General features: G+C 36.3%; 1 protein-coding gene across 2 annotated transcripts in view; it reads left to right on the forward strand.

Annotated features, from left to right (window-relative positions):
• The window catches only part of nudt14 (nudix (nucleoside diphosphate linked moiety X)-type motif 14), a 43,006-nt gene extending 22,744 nt beyond the window's left edge, over positions 1-20,262 (forward strand). For both annotated transcript variants that reach the window (XM_058756663.1, XM_058756662.1), the window contains 4 exons: positions 3,392-3,435; positions 8,678-8,742; positions 11,936-12,233; positions 17,917-20,262. In XM_058756663.1, coding sequence (XP_058612646.1) covers positions 3,419-3,435; positions 8,678-8,742; positions 11,936-12,233; positions 17,917-18,166 — 630 coding nt within the window. In that variant the 5' untranslated portion in view covers positions 3,392-3,418 and the 3' untranslated portion in view covers positions 18,167-20,262. The remainder of the gene's footprint in view (positions 1-3,391; positions 3,436-8,677; positions 8,743-11,935; positions 12,234-17,916) is intronic.
• The last annotated feature ends 3,822 nt before the right edge of the window (positions 20,263-24,084 follow it).

Raw genomic sequence — 24,084 nt, forward strand, 5'->3', positions numbered from 1 at the left:
AGATGGCCCGGGCATGTAAATGCTAACTGTTTGTGTGGAGTAGCATTTACTGTGAATGGAGCCGCTCTGAGATGCACATAACCTACACTGTAAAACCCGATAAGTTAAGAATACTCAAAACATTTGAGTAAACTAACTAAATTTTTTTTTTTTTAATTAGTAGAGCTTAAAAAGTGGGGTGGGGCTGAGAGCCATGGGAGCCAATCCAAGCCTCACTTCCATGATCTCATCACAATGATAATTATATACAACTTGCTTCCATAAACCGCACATTCATTCAGATCTTTATAGTTAAGTGCTAGTTTGCAACAGCACACTGGCACGCCAATGTAGTTATCTAAAAGACTCACGACACACTTGCATGTAAGTAGTCAAACAACATGCAGTATATATAGTCTTTAAGTTTTGCTATCCATCCTCAACCTAACCCAGAACCTACTCCTCACCACAATGGTAACACTACAAAACCAACATAACAGAAATCTATGTAAATCTTAACATAACACAACATTTAAGTACTAACTTATGTTATGTTAATCGTGTGCAAAAACACACAAAATAACACTTAATTTCTGCATTTATTTTCCTTGTTGTCTGATGCAAAGCATGCTGGGAACTAGAAATGCAATAATTTTAAGTTCACCTTACTACAACAACATTTTGAGTTTACAGAACTTATTTCAATTAAGTCTAATGAACTTTCATTATTATTTGAGTGAAATTAACTCATTTCATTTCATTCATTTCACTGTTCGGTTTTACAGTGTACACGCATAGAAGTAAATGGCATGTTAATCCAGAAGCTCGTATTTATTTAATTGAATCACAGCCTTTTTGAATTCACAATAGCACTATGTTTTATTATAATTTTTAAATGGTTTTAATATTTCGTGCAGCCTTAGAAAATGGTCTAATAATGCTTTTCATGGATTCTCGTCCATGGAGTTGCACCACTTACGTTATTTTGCCAGTTAATTGATAGGGACAAAATGCAATTAAGGATGTTTTATAATAGAGTACTCAAATTTAATTGAGGAAACGTGACAGCCCTGGTCTAAATGATTCATTATAGCAAATCTGAATCACTGAATTTTAAACATAATCACCAATGACTGCAAATTCATTAGTCAAAAGGATGCATTTTTTTTTTTTTCATGTTGCAAAGCAGCAGATTCTTGAGTATGAAGAATTCAAAGACCCTATTCAAGCATTTAACTAGGTGCTCTTGGATTAATGGAGCAGATCTGACACCATACAGAGCAACAAGACTGAAGTTTGTTCCGCTCTCTCAGTCTTCCCTCCAAAACAGCCACGTTTTGGAGCCAAAAGATGCAGGTCATTAGCACGAAAAGCGGCATTGCCCAAAGCAAACATGACCCCGTCGGATCCACTGACCATGCTTGGTATGCAGGTTCACTTTCCACACTCTCGTTTTACACTGGTGCCTCAGGTAACCGATGACTGTTTCCATTAATGGAGCTTTGCTTCTTATTAACAGATCAGACCTGCAACCATGATTAGGTAGGTCACGCTTAAGCTGTTCAACTGGAAAAAGGTGCTGCATTTTTTAAATAGCACAGTGTCTGTTCATTGAGAGGTGTAATAAAGCTTTTGATTATTTCTGGCTTTGTGCTTGTACACCAACCAACTTAGATGTGCATATAAAAAAACTGTCAAATCTGCATAGTGACCGTCAATTTAAGGGTTTAACTAGGCCACAGTGAAATTCTGCGTGAAAGTGAGTAAACTACAACAAAATATTATAACTTAAATAATTTATTGTATACCTATAATAATATTTCCATCTTCATGCATATTATTTTTTTTTTGTATTTATTTATTTTTTAATAGAACCACATTCTGTATAATAAACATCACTTCAAAATTTGAAAGTTGTCTCATGATGCTGCCTGTTATCATGATCCTTTAGCTGATGCAAGATATCATAACAGTCCTGCAAGATGCTGCTTATGCTGAGCTATGCTTAATTTTTCAGAGTTGGGAGTGATGTGCTAATTCACTCTTTTATGGTGAATGAATAGTTACTGTGGGTGTAAGCATAAAGAGCACCCATGAAAAGAAAATTACTCATTTCCAAAACCTTCTTGTTATAAAGGCTGTAGGCTACTTGTTCACAGCTATGACACATGGTCTAGTATGTGTTGAGACAAATATCAGCTGCAAAGTCTCAGTTAAGCATAGTCTTATTATCATTTGAATTGTTCTGTTTGGGAAAATATGATACAGGATCTGCAGAGAACACACTTCTGTTATGCCAAGCATCTTACAGGGCACAGCACCTTTGATGCACAGCTCAACTGGTTGAGTGTTCAGTCACTTTTCATCCCAAATGACAAGTATAAAGAAAAGGTGATGTTTTACAAGTATGTGGATTGCACATGAGGTGATGCTCCTTCAAATAGAGTACAAACGTACATGCACTAGGCCGATCCCCCATCATCTTAAGCAACACCAACAACCTTTTTCAGAAACATGTCCGTTCTTGTGAGATTCATGTCCCACAGAATCCCTGTCTTCAGGCACTGTGGTGATCAAAAGTGCTAGAGATTTATGTAAAAGGGTGAGACACTGTACGTGCACTGTACACAAAACATAAGCCTAGGCTGTTACTACTAACATTTTAAGAGCTGCACACCCTTTCCCATTATTGCTGGGGTGTTTTGACAACTCAAATACACAAACCTACTTGTTGAGCTTGAATCCAAAAGTTGCAATTTCATAGTTTAAGATTCAATAACATCTCTTTAACCTTGGTATATATTTTTTTGTGTATCCATGAGATCTTTAATGTGAACATGCTAATTTTTATATCAATCCAGCATGTTTTTTTCTTTGGCTTAAACAACGATTATTATTATTATTATTATTATTATTGAACAACTTTTTATCCCTTTCATTAAACTTTGCATTAATGAAAGATCTGTGACTAATTGCTTTTTATGTAATTTTGGGATGGATGACACATCTGGTTGCTTAGCAGCTACTCTAGCAGTTATATTTGCACTGTTCAAAACATCAGCCCAGCTACCTCTTTTAACCTTGGAAATTTACTTTCACTTGATTTACAGCAAGTTACAGCATGAAAAAAAATATTTAATGTTTTAAAAAATCTTTTCATGAGCCACTTTTCCAGTGGATCTAAGATTTCTTTACAGGTCATCTTTGGACATGGATTTTAAAAGTTTACAATAGTTTGGTTACTTTAAAAAAAAAAAAAAAAAAAAGTAAGCCACCTTCAATGCAATGATTAAGGCTTTCTACAGTTTTTAATATTCAGACTGTCTGTCTCAGTTGTTTGTTTGTTTTACAAATTTACCTGAACTGTTATTTTAGAAATTATATGATATTTTAATTTTGCTTTTTTTCACAGAATGGAACAAAGAAGTCCTGGGACTTTATGCAAACCCATGATAGGTGAGAATGTGTCTTACTGTTTTTTTTTTTTGTTTGTTTTTTTAAATTATTATTATAATTTTTTTAACAAGATAATTTTACAAGTAAACCCTCTCTGACTTATTTTGAATAATTTATTTGGTTACTGTGTTTGACTGTGTCTCTTTCCTTTTGGAGTGTACACTGTAAAAAAAAAAAAAAACCATTCAGTAAAATACCGGCAGCTGTGGTTGCCCGAACTTTACCTGAAAAAGATATGGTTGTAACATTTTAGGTTTTACAGACTTAACTTAAATTCACAGTAAAAACAAAAAACATATTTCATTAACTGATATCATGTTAATATACCAACCTATTGAAATACGCTGATAACCACATAAAACAGGCAGTGATGAGAAAGTCACATCACAGAAAGCTCATCAGAAACACCATCATGATAACACATGATACTGAAATAATGCAATAAACATTAATTTAACAACATTAGATGTAAGATAAAACCCTAATGTACACAAGTGATAAGAAAAAACTAAGAAACTGTTATTTCAATGAAAAAACATCAAATGTGAAGTGTAATGCAGGGAATTCTGGAAATGTCAATTTACGGTTTCTTACTGTAATTTATACAATAATTTGTTCTTTTTCACTTCCAAAAACCATAATAAAAAAAAAACAGTATTTTACTGTAAAATTACATTAAATGTAATTGCAGTTAATCTCTTATTCACGACATATGCGCATGCTTAGATCTGAAGGTAAACAACATATATGCGTATCTTAATTTATGTCCCGAAGATGAACGGAGGTCTTACGGGTTTGAAACAACATAAGGGTGCATAATTAATGACAGAATTTTCATTTTTGGGTGAACTATCCCTTTAAGCTGCATGTTTTGACATAATACTTTGACAACTGTAAACCTGGAAGGATTTGAGCCTTTTGGTGCTGGAATGTCTTACCACGGTGCAACAATAAGGAGGTCTCCCCTGCCCCAAAAGTCTTAATGTGTGCACATCTTGATTGAGCTTTGTCACAATAAATCTGTCCCTTTTTTTCTAACTTTGATACACAACTCTGTTTTTAGTAGGTTCAGGTAGGCATTTGCAACCCTCCACCTATCCTCAATGCACTCGCTGATCCCTGACCAGGTTTGAAGTGTCCAAGATAGAGGCAGAAGCAGTTAAACTTCAGTTCTGTTTCCCACACAACCCCTTCCCACCGACCCAAAGCGGTTTTTGGGTCATTACACACCTAAGAGCAGCCTCTTTGTACCTCTCCAGTTGTCAACTGCTGCCTTGAGATCACGGGTGACCTTTCATACAGGGTTCATTAAAGCTATCGGTGAGGATTGAGTACTTCTGTGGACCATGTGTCAATATTGCCAGACACTTTTATTTTCTCATGGAGATGTATGGAGATTCAATCATTCTCAGCAGGAAGAACAAAGCGACTACAAAGTCTCTGGCCAATAATATAAAAAGAGTCACAACACATTCCTAAATTAGGTTTCTTAAGAAGGCCTTTGTTGTTCGATGAGGAGCGTCTGGACCATGTCTGTGAGAAAATGGTCTGCGGACCAAAACATGATTTCTGTGGGCTTTTAACACCATATTCTAACCATTCACAACATGACAAGTCATTTTTCCGACCCTGTTAAATTCAAAGTGAGAAAATGACCAAGCAAGGAAAGAAAATGACAGTCGATCAGAATGGCTGCGTGGACTTGGATTCTGGACCACCAGCTCAACTCAAGCAACAACGAGAAGAAAAACTCAAATGATGAAAACATTGTCACAATATAAAACCACAGTGTCAAACCAGTTCTAGACAAGGTGCATCTGAGTTGAGGTGAAGCCACTAAAACCAAGGTACTCACCACCAAAACCATGGAGGTTTTGTTGTAAATCCATTGAAGATTGGAAAATTATTTAAATATGGGAATTTGTGGTTTTATTTTGACAAACACTACCATTCAAAGGTTTGAGGTCAGTAAGAACTTTTGAAGAAATGAATGCTTTTGTTCAGCAAGGGCACATTAAATTGATCAAATGTGACAGTAAAGACATTTATTGTTACAAATGATTTGTTATAAATGCTGTTCTTTTGAACTTTCTGTTCATCTGAAACTCCTGAATAAAAAGAAATCACAGTTTTCACAAAAGCAGTACAACTGTTTTCAAAATTGATAATAATAAGAAATGTTTTTGAGCACCAAATCAGTGTATTACAATGATTTCTGAAGGATCATGTGACACTGAAAACTGAAGTAATGGCTGCTGAAAATTCAGAACTTTCCAAATTAATAAATATATTCAAATAGAAAGGTTATTTTTCACATTTTTAATATTTTACACAGTTGCTGTTTTTACTGTATTTTCATCAAATAAATCTGCCTTGGTGAGCATAAACATATATTTTTTTAAAAACACTTACCAACCCCAAACTTTGTGTATGTGCATGCTTTTATTTGATGTCACCATTTGACCAAGTCATTGTTTTCTTGCACTGTTTGGTGGCTTGATGAATGAGGTGATCTGCAGATGAAAGGTAAAGCCATTAAAAGCAGCATCTGTTCAGGTCATTAGTGCCACTGCTACACTGCAACAGCTCTGCTGGTGTTTGTGAGGTAACGAGTTGGTAGCCATTGTCTTTTGTGAGGACTTTGAAGATTGTTGATGAGTGTGTATCGTGTGTGTGTGTGTGTGTGTGTGTGTGTGTGATGATGATGCCACCAGTCCTCTGCTTTCTTTCCTGCTGCTCCGGTTGCATCGCATCCTGCAGCGAGAGCCCAACACCCCTAATGGACAGCATGCTTAACGGTGTGTGACACGTCCTGCGTGACTTCGACAGTATTTCCAGGGTGGAGAGGTGAAGCGGCGAGGAGCGCGCCATTCAGACATGCCTCGGCTCGCTGGGGCACTGACCTGTCAGCTGCACAATTTTCAAAAGTTGACCCAAACTGCACTCTTCATTCGGGACAGTCCACAGCTCATCAGCATTGAAGAAAAAGGGAGGATCTTAACTGATAGACATTGGATTTGTGCCTTAAAAACTACAGGACTGCTCTTAATCAGGCGTCAAAACATCAGATCATTGTGTCTCCAGATGATAGCACTTCCTACCAAATGTTTGTGCATGATCTGAGTCATATCAATTCAGGAGCACTTTCATCATTGAAGAAGCTCTAATGTTTTTTGGTCAATGATTGTGGCCTTCCAAAACAATTTTGACCAAAACCGGAAATTCATTTTTTGTTTTTTTGCTGCTTCGTTCGAATATTTAATTGCTGAAATTTTGGTGCATCACTAAAACATTGGTGTTTTTAAAGATTAACTGTAAGGTGATCCAAGTATAAAATATGGAAAATGAGCATGAACAACTAAATATCCAGAATTGATAAGTTAAGCCGTAATGCTACTGATCTACCTTATTGCGCATCCCTTTGCTAAGCCTCTATTTCTTACCTTATTTCTATGTGTAGCCATGTAAAAAATATTACAGGAGAGAACAAATGCTTGTATGTGAATACATATTGTGGGTAAGATTCAGGAGTGTGTGTTGGTTTACATTTAGGCTGTGTGGTAATCTCTGGCACGCATTCACCATGGGAAAGGTAGGGCAGGGCTTCCTGCCTCTACAGACATATCCGCTTTCCCCACTCAAAGAGCCGTCTCTCTCCATTGCCATCGAAACAATCACACTAATACAACGTATTATAGCATAGAATGATCTGAGGCCTGTGACAATTGGCAAATCTTACACTCTAAAGGTGCGGTCACATTTACCGAATTTTGCAGGCAAAATCCAGTCATTTCAATAGAGCGCTGTCAGACAATTGGGAATTTTGTGTGAAGCTGAAAGATTTGCCCAAACATTTTGCAGCTGGTTCAAGTTGCCCATGCATTTTCCTTGTTGACCAATAGGAAGTTGCTTGTTTTGAAAGTGACTACTTTGCAAGCTGCAATTGCTATTGCTATATGCAATATTTTGCAGAAATTTCATTAATATGTCCACACCTTAAAGGAATACATCAGCCCAAAAAGATACAGATTTGGAGAAATGTAGCATTGCATCACTTGCTCATCAATGGATCCTCTGCAGTGAATGGGTGCCGTCAGTAGAGAGACCAAACACCCGATAAAAATATCACAGTAATCCACAAGTAATCCACATGACTCAGTCCATCAATTAAAGTTTCATGAAGAAAAGCTGCGTCTTCCATCAGTAAGACATTTTTTACTTCAAACTGTTGTGTTCAGCTAAAATACAAGTCCTCTATCCATAATATTGCTTTCTCCAGAGAAACATTGTCAGGAAAGAAATGTGAATAAATTAAGCACCATTTAAAAGCGAAGGAAATGTTATTATGCAGTAGATTATGTACTCAAATTGGGGTTGGAAGCGATGGTTTAAAGATAAATGCCTTAATGTTTGATTTATTACTTGCAAACACACTCAGCTTTTGGCACCCATGCACTGCAAAGGATCCATTGGTGAGCAAGTGATGTATTGCTGAATTTCTCCAAATCTGTTCCGATGAAGAAACAAACTCAACTTCATCTTGGATGGCCTGAGGGTGAGCAAATTTTCATTGAACTATTCCTTTAAGGCCCCGTACTATTAAGATCCATCTTTAAAAGTTCAGACAGTTGACTAAATAAATTTGACTTTCAGCCTATCAATGATTTTTCTATTTTAATAACTCTCATAAATGCTCGAGTCAGATGTAATGTCAGGTATGTGTCCTGGTTGAAGAGAAGGGGAAGATGTTGCTTGTATGAGTGTGAAAGTGCTGTACAGAAACACTCTGACCTCATGCCATTCTGAGCTATTAGCTTGCTTTCAGTCCACCGAGGCCTGGCTATCCCAGTATGCTTCAGTGGGTAAATCCTATTATACGGAGATCCTTAAGACACAGGGATTTATTCTCTTCTTCTTAGGGCATTATGTTCAGTCTCAAACCGAGATAAAGTGAAAAGCCAAGACCACTTCCAAGGTGTTAATCCTGGGTGATTTGTTGGGGCTTGATGAAGCAAGGGTGTCCATGTGCCTCTCTCTCTCACACACATGCTCATGTTCACTTTCTCTCTTTATCACTAAGCCTAGATGAGTTGTTGGATCAGTTATGTTGTTGCTCTGGCAGGACTGGATGCATTAACAGGAAGCAAAGCTATCCATTGTTGAGTACTGATCAAACTGGAACCGCTTCTCTAAGCCAACTCAACTTCTAAATTCGTTGCTCTTCCCTCTTTCCTTTTTCCAGTGTCTCTGTGCTGATTTTCAACACCACCTCGCACTGTTTCATCCTGGTCAAGCAGTTCCGCCCAGGTAATACCCTGCAGTCCTTGTTAATCCTGATGTTTTTCCTGATGAGTCTTTGATTTTGATTGATATTAGTTGTAATATTGTTTTTAATTACTGTTTTGTACAGCTTATTTTTCTACTTCCCTGAGACCTTCAGAAGGTTTAAGGCTGTACAGTTTTTCAGTTACTTTAGATATCAGGGTTACGACTCCTTCTTATTTAATGAGTTGGAATTAGAATTGCATTTTAGCAAATTTCACTCCCTGTCTTTCTAATTAGAAAAATCCAGCACTGGTAATGCAATTCTGCTTCCTTAAATTTGAATTGTGATGCTGCATCCGTTTGTTCATTAAAATGTAAATCAGAAATTGATTTTGCATTTAATAACCATTTTCAATTCAATTGTGAATTTTGCACAACCTTGTTACAAAAAAAAAAAAAAAAATTCTCAACAAAGCTTCTGAGGCATTTTACACCAAAACTAATGCTTCCTGTTTGTTTCATATCTGTCTGAGACTGTGCTAACCTGTACTCCCCCTCATCCTACACAACCCAGGCACCTGTGTGGGACAGATACATTCAAAACTTCACTAAAATCTTATTTTAATGTGTTCTCACTTTTTTTGTAGTATGTTTTCACAGCAGAACAACAGCTTGACACAAAGACTCCCATCCAAACATTCTCACACATACTTCATTTATACTGTATCTTGTTACAAAGTGACGTACAACACCCCGATCCCTCTGTTATCTCTATTTGAAAGAGATGATGAAAAATCTTTTGTTCTGCTTCAGATTTTTAAAAACATCTGATATGCAACAGATATCAGGTATCTGTTTTATAACTGCTATTAGAGAGTGTTGCTATGTTGAAATGCTTGCTTGACAATAACATGGATGATAGACATTTTTTCTGGTAAAACACAGTTTAGGACCTTGCCACATCCATTCAGTTAATTTCTCTCAAATGTGTTGCACTTTCTATGACTTTTTAGGCTTTTTCATTTGGTCTAGTGACCTTGTATCATAATCATCTTAATTCACTTCTAAATGAAATGTTCAGTGTTTAGATTACACACAGAGAAAACCACAAAGACATATATTGACCTAATGCAATGTAGAAAGCCTCTAAAACAATAACAGTCTCATAATGGAACATTTTTCATGTTGATGGTCGTCGTGCAAACAGAGCATTTTTCAGTGCTCTCTGTGAAGCTTTGGCCCTGCACTACACTGTTACACTATTGTTCTATACATGCTCGCCAGGGACGGCGCCCTGCTTCTCAGAATGGAAGGAAAGCCTTGCATTGAAAGAGAGACGTCTTTCTACAGTTTTTTTTCTTTTCTGTAGTCTTCAAACAATGCTTGAAATGAAAAGGCAGGCCTTGTGCAGGGAAACATAAGAACAAGTTTTCTCAAGGATGGCTTTTCTTTAAGTGAGCTCTCCGTTAGTCCCAAATGTACAGTACATTCGTCTGAAGGGCGTAGTACTAAAGATCTGGGTATAGATATCTGAAGGGTTGTAGGTTCAAACCTATGTGTGGTGAACCATGAGTTCAGCTCAGGGTTATTATTGTTAACTAAAACTAAAACCATAAAAGAAATGTCATTAACTGAAATAAAATAACATCTAAATCTTTTATTACAGATAGTTGCTAAGGATTTCTGATTTTCATTTAGTTTAAGTGGAAGTACTAAAATAACTAAATCATTATAAAAACTATGTAGACATATTACAATTATAGACATAATGTGCAATGATCCATTACTATTATTACAAGGTCAGTAAGTCTCTCTAAGATTATTTTTCCCCCAAAACATTATATTCTCAAAAACATGATAGTTATAAATGTAAAATATCATGAATGAATATATATATATATATATATATATATATATATATATATATATATATATATATATATATATATATATATATATATATATATATATATATATTCTCTTATATTTAATATATGAAGAGTTCATTTGCAAAAACCGATAACTTTTTTTTTTTTTTTCAGAAATCACTTTTTTTTTTTTATTGCGCATTCCAAGTAATATCAATCAAACTGCAGTTGGGTTGTTTTGATTAAGTAATAATAACTTAGACAAATACGGGTAATTTACAAAATTAAAGTTCATTGAAAGTGGGTTTTGTTTTGTTTTGTTTTTTTACATATTAAAAGTTTGTTTTATAGCAAAAGCAGATAACTCCAACAGTCATTTTTTGGCAAAAGCAGATAACTCCACATTTCATGTTTTAGAGTTTAAAAAAAGACTTGTTTAATCTTTGTAATCTCCTCAGATGACAATGTAGATGCCTGACAAAGGTTGTTGTTGTTGTGATCATAAACTGTATGGATGTGATTACATGCAATACACGGAGCTTTTCCCTCACCATTATAACGCACTGCTTTTGCAAGGTTCTGTGAAAACATTGCAGCCTTTATTTTCCTTTTACGCCCTGAAGAAGATATCACCGGTTCATCAAGTTCGTTGAAATTATCCATCCTCGATCACTTTTAGTCAGCTTTGACGAAACTCCTATCAGCTAGCATTTTTTTTATTATTGTTTTATATTTATATAATTTCAAAATGGTTTGAAATATTTAAAACCATTTTTGAAAATAATGATTCTGTGTAGGCTACTTGAGTATTTAAGATAGGGGATAATATGGAATTATTATTTTTTGGTGATGTAGATAATGTAGATATGTAAATAATAAATATGTATTAAAAAGTAGGATTGTCAAATCGATTAATCGCATCCAAAAAAAAATTTTTACATAATGAGTGTGTACTGTGTATGTTTATATGTATACAAGTACACACACACACACACACACACACACACACACACACAAGTAAATATTTATATATATATATATGTGTGTGTTCATATGTTCATATTTATATTATCTGTAAATATATTACTTATACACGCGCACACACACAGTAAACAAACGTTATGTAAACTTTTATTTCGGATGTGATTAATGGATTTTACAGCCCTAATAAGATTTATTTATACTTTTCTAAAAAACTTTTTTTTTCTTTGTCTTGTGCACCCTTATTGACCCCTCTGCATTCTTCTCAAACACATACTTGTGCCTAGATGATGATGACCTCATCAATCAAAGTGCTTGTGTACTCCTCTGTCTTTGTATTTGGAAGCACTCTTGAATGATGAGTGAAACGTCTTATTTCTCCACAGCTGTATACATGAGCGAATGGGAGCGCAGCAAACCAAAGCCCCTGCAACCTGTGGAGGAAGAGTCAGCGGAAGCTGCACCAGCAGAACCTAAAGTCCCGGAAGAGGACAAAGCAGGAGAGACAAGTGAAGGGACATCGAGCCACCAACCTCCCGCTTCGGCCGGCGTGACCTACGAGCTGTGCGCAGGATTGGTGGACAAACCCAACCTCTCCCTGGAAGAGATTGCCAGGCAGGAAGTGCTAGAAGAGTGTGGCTATGATATACCAGTCACCAAGCTGAGAAAGATCACGTCATACAGGTGAGAACCCATCTTAAAGAAGTCACATTTCTGATCTTATGGTAAGTTCATAAGCGTAATTCACACACAAAGTTATCGGCCCACGTGATGCAGAGTCAATCTATTAGCATGTTGTAGCTAGCTAGTGACATTGCATTAAGAAATGTAATCAAATTAAATTTCAGTAGGTTATTTCTTGCAAATGGTGTCAGATGTATTTTGGTGATGTCAGCGAGTATATAAAACTGACAGCTGCTGCTTTTGCTAATAATGGATGTGGGAAAGTTGTTCTGGAAATTTAGCAGCTTTCAAGTGTGAAAGTGGCTAATAATAACACAAGCAGTCTCATCAGTGATACACTGATAATGAAACAAGTCATGAGGTTTATACAGGGTTATTTACTTTGTTTATTAGATGTCTCTCTGGAATGCTTGATTCTGATTGGTCAATCACAGCTTTCTGCAATTAGATATTTTTGTGGTGTTGTGTAAAATATATTTATATTTAAAAAATTTCAAATAAATGCTGTTCTTTTGAATGTACAATTCATCAGACATTCTTGAAAAACAAAATCACAATTTCCACAAAAATGTTAAGTAAAAAACCTACATTAATAACATTCAACATTAATAATAAAAAAAATTTAGCAGCAAATCAGCATATCAGAATGATTTTTGAAGGATTATGTGACACTCAAGACTGAAGTAATGCTAAAAATCCAGCTTTGTCATAAGAGGAATAAAATACATTTAGTGAGCATAAGAGACAATTTTTAAAAGCATTAAAAAAAAAAAGTACTCGCCCCAAATTTTTGAACAGTAGATTAGAGATTGTGTGTGTGAGAAAGGAATGTATAAATATCTGGTAAAATGCACACTGTCATGGCTGACATACATTTTTATCTCAACTGATTTTCCTCTCCCTATTTAATATTTAACTTTCATCTCCATCATTACCAGCCCTAAACCCCCAGAGTAAAGAACCTCAGATAAAGTATTCAGGGGTTAAATGTGTCCCGATCTCATGTGTAAAAGAAGAAGAAACAGTGCTGCATTATGCTCTTATCAGTCTTCATTGATGAGGCCGTCGTAAACCCCTGCCGCCTCACAGCTGCCAGAGTCACACACCTGTCTGTGTGTGTGTGTGTGTGAGCCTGCAACATCTGCCTGGTGCTGTTTGTTGTGACCTGTGCCACAGCAATCTCTGATTAGCTAAAAACACCACATAGAGTCGCAAAGGATCCTCCTCTCAAATGCACACTGGGCAAACACAGGCACGGTCAGACGCACCTGCCGACTGCACCATCATAAACACCTGTGGACTTCACGCTGCACCTGCTGCTTTCATGGGCTGGGTAGGGACATGAAGGAATGCAGAGAGAGGATGACCTTCTTCTGTTTGATTGTGTTAAACAGTGAAATTGTCTTTTTTTCCTTTTCCACATTTAATAATTAGGAGTAAGAGGGAACAGGAAATGTTGTAGAGAAGAGGATGAGAAAATGACACATTGTCCATATGGGAATTTACACTAACCACTAGACCACAGGACCCACCAGACTGCTTTATAAATATGTCAACTTGTTTAAAGCAGCCAAAATTTACTTTCTCTCTCCTTCTTTCTGACATTGTTTATCATTTGATACAATTCTTAACGTCAGACAATTATAGTCACCAAGGCTGCATTTATTTGGTCAAAAATATGTTAAACACAGTAATGTTGTGAATTATAGTGAATTATTACAGTTTAAAATAACTCTTTTTTTCTATTTTAAAATGCAATTTATTCCTGGCAAAGCTGAATTTTCAGCAGTCATTACTTCAGCCTTCAGTGTCACATGATCCTTTAGAAATAATTCTAATATGCTGATTTAATGCTCAAGAAGCTTTTCTTACTATGAATTTTGAAAACATTGAGCTCCATAAGGTTTTAGTAGAAAACAAGCACTGTAAGCACTGTGGCTCTATCAAAACATTGCATATGTCATTATTTTTGCTTTTCTTTTTGGTGAGGCTCACAGAAATGAAAGTTGTCATGAACTGCTTTTTTATTTTTTATTTTGTGCTGTTCTCTGAGGTCCACTTATAATGTTATCAAGATTTTTACATAATAAACATCATAATTTATAAGTAATAGGCTATTTTTGTCCTGTTTTTACCCTCCTCTTAAGTACATTCTGTTTGAATTGGCGTGTTGTATTGTAGACCCAGAAGTAAATGCTCACTGCTGTGTTTTAGGTTAAAAATGCATAAATACTCTGTACATATCAAACGATCTCTAATAACAGACAAAGCAATAGTGATCACGTAATAAAAACATTTAGAAAAATATATATACACACATACTCACACTTGTGTGGTGCGACATTACTGTCAGATCCAATATAGTCAGCACAGCATTGTCTTTTAGTTTCAATATTTCTGAAAATCTTGCCTTGAATTGTGCCTTGTTTGTAAACGAATCTGCTGTAAAATGAAGTGAACAAAGGACCAAGTTCTTACTGATGTGGTCTGGATCTTCATTAAAAGTAAAGTTCATCCACTTTTTCCTAACATTGGGATCAGAAGGAAAGCAATGTAAAAACAGTTTTTCCACAACTTGGCACTTCATAGAATTCTGTTGTCTTCAGAGCCATCTTTATCGTTTGGTTTGCCTCTCGTCATTTACATGCACGGATTGGTGGGTGGGGCTAAACAGGCAGTGATGTAGAAGCAGGCATTGATCATCTTCTGTGGAGGCAGTGCTCATCCACACTATACATCCACATCATAGAGTGGTACATTCCATAAATCGTCATTTTGGCAGACTTTAATATAAGCTGTTTTCAGATTAACAAGATGGTTTTGAGTTGTGAATCGTACAGGATGTTTTTATAGCTCAATGACCTCCTATATGTCAAAAGATCAAGGGAATTTAGATTTCTCAGTTCATGACACCTTTAAGCCAAGTTATTTTGGGTAGTACTGAAGGAACTCTGCATTGAGTTTACAATTTGTAGTGCTAAACTTTCTCCTAAAGAGATGAGGATTCCATCTTCTGCGTTGAATACATGATGAAACCGGAATTGTCCATAGATTTAATAGAAATACTGTAAAAGTACTGTACCATGTCTTTTGGCCCCTTTAGAGCTCCAGGAGGGTTTCAGAATAGTTCATTTGTCATATCTTGTCTCTATTCTTCATGAGTGGGTGTCAGCATAGACCTCATTCTTCATTGGTGACAGACACAGTGGAGTCCTGGAGATTCTCTTGAAATTCGTCCCTGAAATGTAGAGTCATGTCTTGCAATGCACCCATTGTGGTTAGTTTAAACTCATCCTAGAAACTGATTGCCGGGGCTTGTTCCATTTTTATCTCCTCAGGCTATCATCCATCATTTCGATGGTGCGCAGGCATCACGGCCTTGTAATTTTCTTCCATATTTCATGAGCTCATTTCAAAAAATCTGTTTCCGTCTACAAAATACTAGGAAAAGAAGGGGCTTTTAGAAGCTTCCCATCTCTGTAATGCTCTGGGGTGTCAGGGAGATCTCCATGGTGACGTCTCCATGACAGAGTCTCAGGTGAGGTAACGCCTCAGTCACAGTGGCGCTTACCAGATGCTGCTATGTTGTTGTCCATTAAGGTGTGAGAGGTCTTTCTCCATGCCTTCAGGTCTTCATAGTAAACCTCTGTGCCCCTGCCTCATCTAGCCATTTCACAATATAGCCAGGGAGCTACTTGAGTGGTGTAAAGTTCCTCATTTGTAAATCCGTGATGTTTTTTTGTTTTTTTTAAATCATCAGTTAATGGATGTGAGTTTTTTTCATGATTAAGTGCTTTTAATGGCAGTTAGTACATTCACTGACCATCTGGGTAACACCCCTGAGCAGCTAGTTTCTAGGTTGTTAATAAACATACAAGTACAATACAGTTCCTATCGAACTAAATGGGGAAAGACAGAAATTTAAGTGGTTTGCCAAGATTACATTTCAGTAACATTTCAAATCAGGAATACAATTTGACAACAATGGTACAGTATTTCAACTTTATGCTGCTTTGCTCAAATTAGGAGCTGTTTGTCAAGGTTGCATTTCAAGTCAGAAACAAAAGCTAATAACGGTGTATTTAGCATTAGCAACAATTTAGCAAAAATGTGACGACTTTGGCTTAAATCATGAAAATGTACTAAGCTATTTAGTTAAATTGCAATACAAGTCAGGAATGCACTCTAACATCAACTGTATTTGACATTTAATATTTAACAAAAATGTGATATCTTTAGCTTAAATCATGCTAAAAATTTGCTAAGCTATTTTTCAAGGTTACATTTCAAATCAAGAATAAAGTCCGACTACACTTGTATTTAGCATTAACATCCCTGCTGAAAAAAAGCAGCTAAAACCAGCCAAAGCTGGTTAGCTGGTCTTAGCTGGTGTGAGCTGGAAGTAGCTGGTTTAAGCTGGTCTCTCAGCCTGGCCAAGCTTGTTTTAGCTGATTGGCTAGTCTCAGCCTCAGACATCACGCTTCCACGGACCGTTGGCTGAAAATCTGATGCATGTGGCACACAAAAAATGGAAACACCTAAGAAGTCGAAGTCGTCATCGGATTGGTTGAATTCTACAGTATTTCCAGTAGACGTGTGTGTTGCATTCATTAAAGTTCCGCCTGGAAACAAAGATGCTGAGATGGCAAACCCCCTAATGGAAGAAGAAATCCGTCGTGTTTACAACTGTGATGATGAACACTTATTATGATGCAGCACAAAACGAAATGTGACCCAGGACCACAAAACCAGTCTTAAGTGTCAATTTTTTGAAATTGAGATTTATACATCATCTGAAAGCTGAATAAATACACTTTCCATTTATGTATGGTTTGTTAGGATAGGACAATATTTGGCCGAGATACAACTATTTGAAAATCTGGAATCTGAGGGTGCAAAAAAATAACAATATTGAGAAAATCGTTATTGTAGTGAGAAAAGTTCTTAGCAATGCATATTACTAATCAAAAATTAAGTTTTGTTATTTACGGTAAGAAATTTACAAAATATCTTCATGGAACATGATCTTTACTTAATATCCTAATGATTTTTAGCATAAAATAAAATTGGATAATTTTGACCCATAAAATTTCTTTTTGGCTATTGTTTAATATAATCCAGCGTGTTTGGTTGCTTTACCTGTCAGTCATGTGGTCTCTTGGGCAGTCCTTGGCCATTCAAAGCGACCAAGGTTCCTAGATCTTCTGCCATCAGTCTGAAGGTCTGGCAGCGCAAGACTACTGGTTGGCCAGCTGGTCTCCCAGCCTGACCAGCTAAAAAAATGGTCAAAACCGCTCTAAAACCAGCCTGCTTGCCAGCTATGACCAAGCTGGATGACCCGCTAAAACCAGCCAACCAGATTAGGCAGGTTTTTGCTGTTTTTAGCAACAATTTGGCTTCTTTAGCTCAAATCATGTTAAAAATGTACTACACTGTTTGTCAAAGTTGCAGTTCAATAACATTCGAAATCAGAAATACAATCTAACAGTTGTATTTAGCATTAGCATTTATTTCGCTCAAATGTTGCTTCTTTAGCTTAATCTTGCAGAACATTCATAGTTCATAGCTGTATTGTCTTTTGAAGGCAAACTGAGGCATCTCAAGGTTTCGGTGTTCTCGTGTTGCTCCTTTTGGCTTGTCATTATCGAGTGTCCTGAGTCTCTTGTGCTTTCCTCCCCCACAGGTCAGGAGTCGGAGTGACCGGATCGAAGCAGACCATGTTCTACGCTGAGGTGTCCGATGAGAATCGTGTCGGAGAGGGAGGAGGTAAACCCCAAGAGGGCGAATTGATCGAGGTGGTCAAAGTTCCCCTACATGAAGCCATGACCTTCGCCTTCGACGAGAGCATCCCGAAAACGATGGGTGTTATTTTCAGCTTCATCTGGTTCCATAGCAACATGTCACCGAAGTACAAGATCTCCACCAACGTGTAACATAACGGTTCCAAGCCATTGAGAAATACAAGTCATTGCGTACATTTTTATATATAGTAATCAAAATGGTCACTAACTGTTAATTATTTTGCTATTTCTTACACTTTTATCTGTTTGTTGTGGTTCTAGCTATTGTCTTATTTCAGACTGAAGCCGCACTTATGTGCCATCCGCTGAAAAGGTTCATTGTGAGTTTGTTTTGTGTAACTGAATGCTTTGTTTTTAACATGCCAGGAATTTCAGCCAGCCATTTGAAATCACACCACGGCCCTTAAAGACTTTGTAATGGTGATCTATTCCACTCTAATTTGAGAGGGTAAGATCTGAAAGACCGTGTTGATACCATCAGAGAGAGAATCACAGACCCGGATCAATCGTGATTGAAGCTGTACTTTGTGGTCAGAAAGTGAGACCTCTAGCCATATTCCCACCAATTTTGCAGTCAGGCCATTTAGTAGAATGACATTCATTTTTAAATATAAATAAGCAAGTAAATAATCACAATAATTAATGTGAATTATGTGAACAACACACAGGCAGCTACACAAATGAGATAACTTGAGAGCCACTTCTTATAAAACAATCATTGACAAAGAAAAACAATTGCGCTCTTGCATATATCTCAGGTCCAAAGCTGACTTTGGGACATTCAGGGTTAGTGACGATGCTGAAAAATACTGAGATGTTTTTTATTGCCGCTTAAAATTAAGTTGATATTCTGAGTGTGTGTTTTGCACAGAATTTATTTATGAAAAATCTACTACAATAACCTAAAGTGTGAGTACAGTGCTAGTGCTACAGGTTTAAAGCTGCTTTGTCATAATCATCATATCTATAACACTGTTCTGAATTCTTTCAGAACCTATGGAACAGAATATATGAGGGGTGCATGAGCTTGCTTGCTGAAGTTGAAAAGAAAATAATAGAAATTAATATTTTCAAATACCATATAGTGTCAGAAGACTGGTACCTCCTAAAGTCACAGCAACAAAACAGTGACTTTCCGAATACGATACTTGAAAATCATTTGTTGCAGTTTTACTGTATGAATATATAGGGTGATGACTATAAATGCTTGAATATAATCAATATGCCCTCAATTTTCTCCATGATACCTCCAAGATTTGAGAGGCTGCTTGCAAGGTGAGCCGAAGCTTTCTGAATCAGATTTTCGCTCTGTTGTAGTTCAGTTCAGATTCTCTTATGCACAAAGCATTCACTAGTTTAATTTCAATCGATCAATTAATCAGTCGATCGTTTTTCCTATATCTTGTTGGCTTAATTATTTTGTGAATGATATTGAAGTGCACAAACATTTGTTGTCATGACAACGATCACTACAGTGTTGAATAATATTGTCAGCTGATTGGATCTTACTGTAAAGCATTTTCCTTTGTCCTATCACTGTACTCTGTAGTCTATATTCTATTGTGATTGAGTGTTATAACTTTATCAATACATACGGTCAGTGTGCAAATTTACAAATTGCCATGTTCATATAATCAGTCAAAACAAGTGTGGAAAAAGACAAACAGGTTTGGTTTGGTCCACAATAGGAGTGTTTTTAACTTCAAGCGCTCCTTTTAAAGTATGCAAATGAGACATTTAAGAATTATGCATTTGTTTTGGAAGCATTATTTCATATCACAATGCCTCAGATATCATTTCCTCATTTTCTTAATCTCTTATAAAAGAAACTTTGAACTTGTTTGAGTGTTTTGTACGTTTATCTCAGGATAGGGCTTGATTTCTTTTAAAAAATTAATAAATTGTTGATTTATTGTCATGTGCCACTGTTATTAATGCTTGATTTTCGGACTCAGTATTTCAAGAGAGGTGTTCACTACATTTCTTCTTTTGAATCTCACAACATTTGTTTACTGATTGTTTTCATTTATGGCACCTCGAACGAATATATATATATATTTCAAATATGTGTGTGTGTGTGTGTGTGTATATATATATACACACACAATTAAGTATCTTTTGACATTTGAAAATATATATATATATTTCGAAAATGAAATATTGCATGTGCACTCTGTATTACATTGATCTGCATTCAGTTTAAATGAATAAAAAGGTTTACTGCCTTAGGTCACGGAGTCTCTATTTGTGTCAGTTTCGATCGGTATCCATGCAAAATTATTATACAAATGTAAAATTGTAAAGTGGTGTAATGACTGATAAACAATATACCTTGCATTATATTTGCTCAATGAAATCCAGAACTTGTTTCTTACTAAGTTTGGAGTGCCGATTCCAAAAATAGTGCCCATCAACACTTTTCCACAAAATGTGCATTTTGAACAACCATTTTTAAGGTCTTCAAAGAAGTCTTGTATTATCCCTTAATCATTAGCAAATCTGCCACAAAGACATAATTCCTATCTTCCTTTATCCAGGTTACAACTATTTGTTCAATTCTCAGCCAATTTTCACTTGTATGAATGATTTTGAAGACGTTATTTTATACCTAATCCTGATTTCAAGGTTAGAATTATGGCCATCAACAAAACTTTGCATCATCAAATTAGGTAATATTAAGCCTTTGTTGCAAATAAGAGGTTTTTTTTTTAAGATGCAGTGCTGTAATATGTTCAAATAGTGTTGAGATCCACTCCACTTGCCCTCATGTTACTGTCCTTTCTCCGGTCCCCCACATTACCACACCTTTTGGTTGCAATCTGGCTTTCATGTGCCATACGAGCGTGATGTTTTCGTTCAAGCTAAGGGACAATTCGTCAAGTCCTTCTCATCCAGAGCTCTCTAGGGGTCAGATTGAGCTCTTCGTTATGTAGAGCTTCGAGAGGAGTTGAGTTGTCAAGGTAATGTTTGTTTTCTTCTCTGCTCTTTTTAGGCACATTGGTAATCATTAGACAGCCTTACTGACGGATGTCCGGGGCGAGGGATTGTGGAGGAGGGACAGGTGGTTGGGTGAGGGGGTCACAAATAATAGCATTAAGTAACTGAGTGCAACTACCACGACTTTGCTATAGCAACCGCACGCCTCACAACAAGACACACAATGAGTGTGATCTGTGGTGCAGGAGAGAGGAGAAGACATGGCAAGGGCACTTAAGCATGTTTTCTATGCTTCTTGATTTACCGATGGCTTTGTTCAGATGACCCAGAAAGGGCTTGTGCACTGTACGCAGACTGAATACATTATCAATACAAAACAATCGTTCATTTGTCAGGCCTAAGCCCTTTTTTTTTTGGCTTTTCTTGTTGAACTTGCAACCGCTGTAGAGATGCTATGATTATTTCATAGTACACCTTAATGGGATTAGTTTGCTAATAGAAATGAATGGTGGGGGCGGGACAAATTTACATGAAGTTTCTTTCAGGTGCATTTTTTTTTTTATCCTTAACCCTGTGATGCCTGACATGAAATATTAGATAAATTTGATTTGTTTGAAATTGTAGATTTTATTTTTTATTTTTTTTTATTTAATAAAAATTTTAAAGTTTGCATTTGTGTTTTTGTTGACTATCGTGTTTGACGCATTGTTTTTTTATGGCATATATACTATGATATAGTAAGAATATGGAGCTCAAGCTTGTGGAAAAAAAACAAACAAAAACAAAAGCCTCGAACTGAGCAAAAATATGCAGTTTGATGCAGTTGCTGATATTTATATGGCCAAAAAGGTTCAATTCTGAAATTCTGTAGCTTGTAATATCAATGAGATATTTATAACAGCATTGCAAACTATTTACATAAAAAGCTTGTAAATATCAGTTTATATCTCCCAATAATATGTCTTAGTATGGACATTAAATGACTGAGAGACATACAAGTAAATGCTCAAAGCCTGATGTACCATGTTTGATACATTTTAACATGACTTTTTAAAAAACTGTTTAATAAACCTAAATTGCTTCCAGTGAGTGGTTATCTTGAAATATGAACCACAATTAAATTAAAAGCCCTTTTACTTGCTAAAAAATCAAATTAAAATAACACTCAGTCAGATGACGCAAGGCATGTAGAATATTGCGTACAACAGGTTTTTCAGCAGTATTTGATGTTGATAATTTAGCGACCTTGATATAAATAATGAGGCAGCCATTGAGATCACATGACCATTCAGTTTATCTAAGTGACCCTCTTAATATCAGAAACCATCCATCAAACAGTAACTAAACATTGTTGTCTACATCTAGAGTATTTCTACAGGTGTTTCATTTGTGAACGAATCATCTTATTCATTTCCTCGTATTTCCTTCGCTGAAGTCTTTTTTTCCCTTTTGAAGCGTGTGATTACTTTGTTGGCTTTTCCTTCCTTTAAAGACCCACTGAATGAACAAGTCGCCCTTCGCTGAATGATTCATTGAGTCTAAACAAGACACCGAACAAGAGATTTCATTCCTGAATGAACTAGGCATCTTGTTTTTTGAAATATCTAATAATCATTTCCAAAGTCTGCAGTGGTTTTGACTTCTGTGTCTATGCAAGGTGGTTTTAAAGACTAGTTCACCTCACTCTCATATCGTATGACTTTATTTCTTCAAAATATTTTCTTTTGTGTTCTGCAGAAGAAGAAAAAAAAACATTCAGGTTTGGAACAACATGAAGGTGAATAAATGATGACGGAATTGACATTTTTGTCTAAATGATCCCTTTAACACCAGTCTGGATTCTGTATATTCCAGATGTTGTTGTTGTGAAGCCTGGCATTGGTTTGATTTACAGAGGAAGACTCACTTTACAATGAAAATGATGTGTGGGAGGCATGTTTTGCACTACTTTATGTTTTGTACTTTATCATACTTTTATCAAGCACAAAATATAATTGTGACTTTATACCTCAATTTATGCAGTTATGTGACTTCTTTTTCCCATAATTGTGACTTTATTTCACAGTGTGACTCAAACTTCATTTCACAATTACAGTACATTTTTAATCTACTGTGAGGCAGAAACAGGAAACAGCAATCCTGAGCAAATATCACTAACGGTTATCTTGAGGCTGCCAATTTCTTCAGTCAGTTATGCATTTTATAGTTTCACATAATTTGCATACATAATTTTGACTCTAGTCCACCTGTTAATACAGGCCTATCTTCTGAGCTTCCAGTAAAAGTATATGGTAATCTGGAGAAAAGCTCACTTATTTGTATCAGGAAAGGTTTTGTTCCTAAAACCTTTCTGTTATTCCATTTCTAAACTCACAGGCTGACTTGTAAGGAGTTGTTCACTCTCATTGTTATTCTTCACTGTCAGCGCTTTCATAAATCATCTACATGGAGGAAAATCAATGTATCAAAACAATGTTCTTGATGAGGAGGTGAGGTCAACATTTCAGCTCATTTTGAGCAGCAGCTTCTAAATTTCATGCAGGTTCCGATCTTTCCCTCCACTGAAGGAAAGGGCACTTCCATTTCCCTGAAGTCCTGATCTGTCATCACTCCCCCATCCTGCTCCACACACCAAGCGCAGCTGATGAGATTCACTGTAGATAATACAAGCTCAATGCATTAATGGTGCTGCTGAATGTTTATATGAACTTGCCCCATCTTGATGTCAACCGCTGGCTCCCTCTAATGTGCCGACTTTGCTTCTAGCAGTAGCTTATGGCAGGACTGATTTGCAGTGAGCTTCAGCGGGGAATACCCAGACATCCTCCAGGAGTTCTGTCACGCCAGGTAGGAGGGTGATTAATTAAGGCCTGTTGTTTTCTGTTTTAGGCTTTAAATGTAGAACGATAGCCCATATTGTTACTTTTATGCGAGCCACAGATAGGCCTATGTCATATTAACTTACAGCCAACTGAGTTTATTTGCAGAGCTGACGTGATCTTTAGCTGCCTAATGTACCACTCATGTATCCCCTTTAAAAGCCATCATGGAACATTTATCGTGGGAAAGTACGTAAACTGATGACAAGACAATATGTACTCATTTTTGCTCTC

This window comes from Onychostoma macrolepis, chromosome 20, assembly GCF_012432095.1.
Source record: "Onychostoma macrolepis isolate SWU-2019 chromosome 20, ASM1243209v1, whole genome shotgun sequence".
NCBI lineage: Eukaryota > Metazoa > Chordata > Actinopteri > Cypriniformes > Cyprinidae > Onychostoma > Onychostoma macrolepis.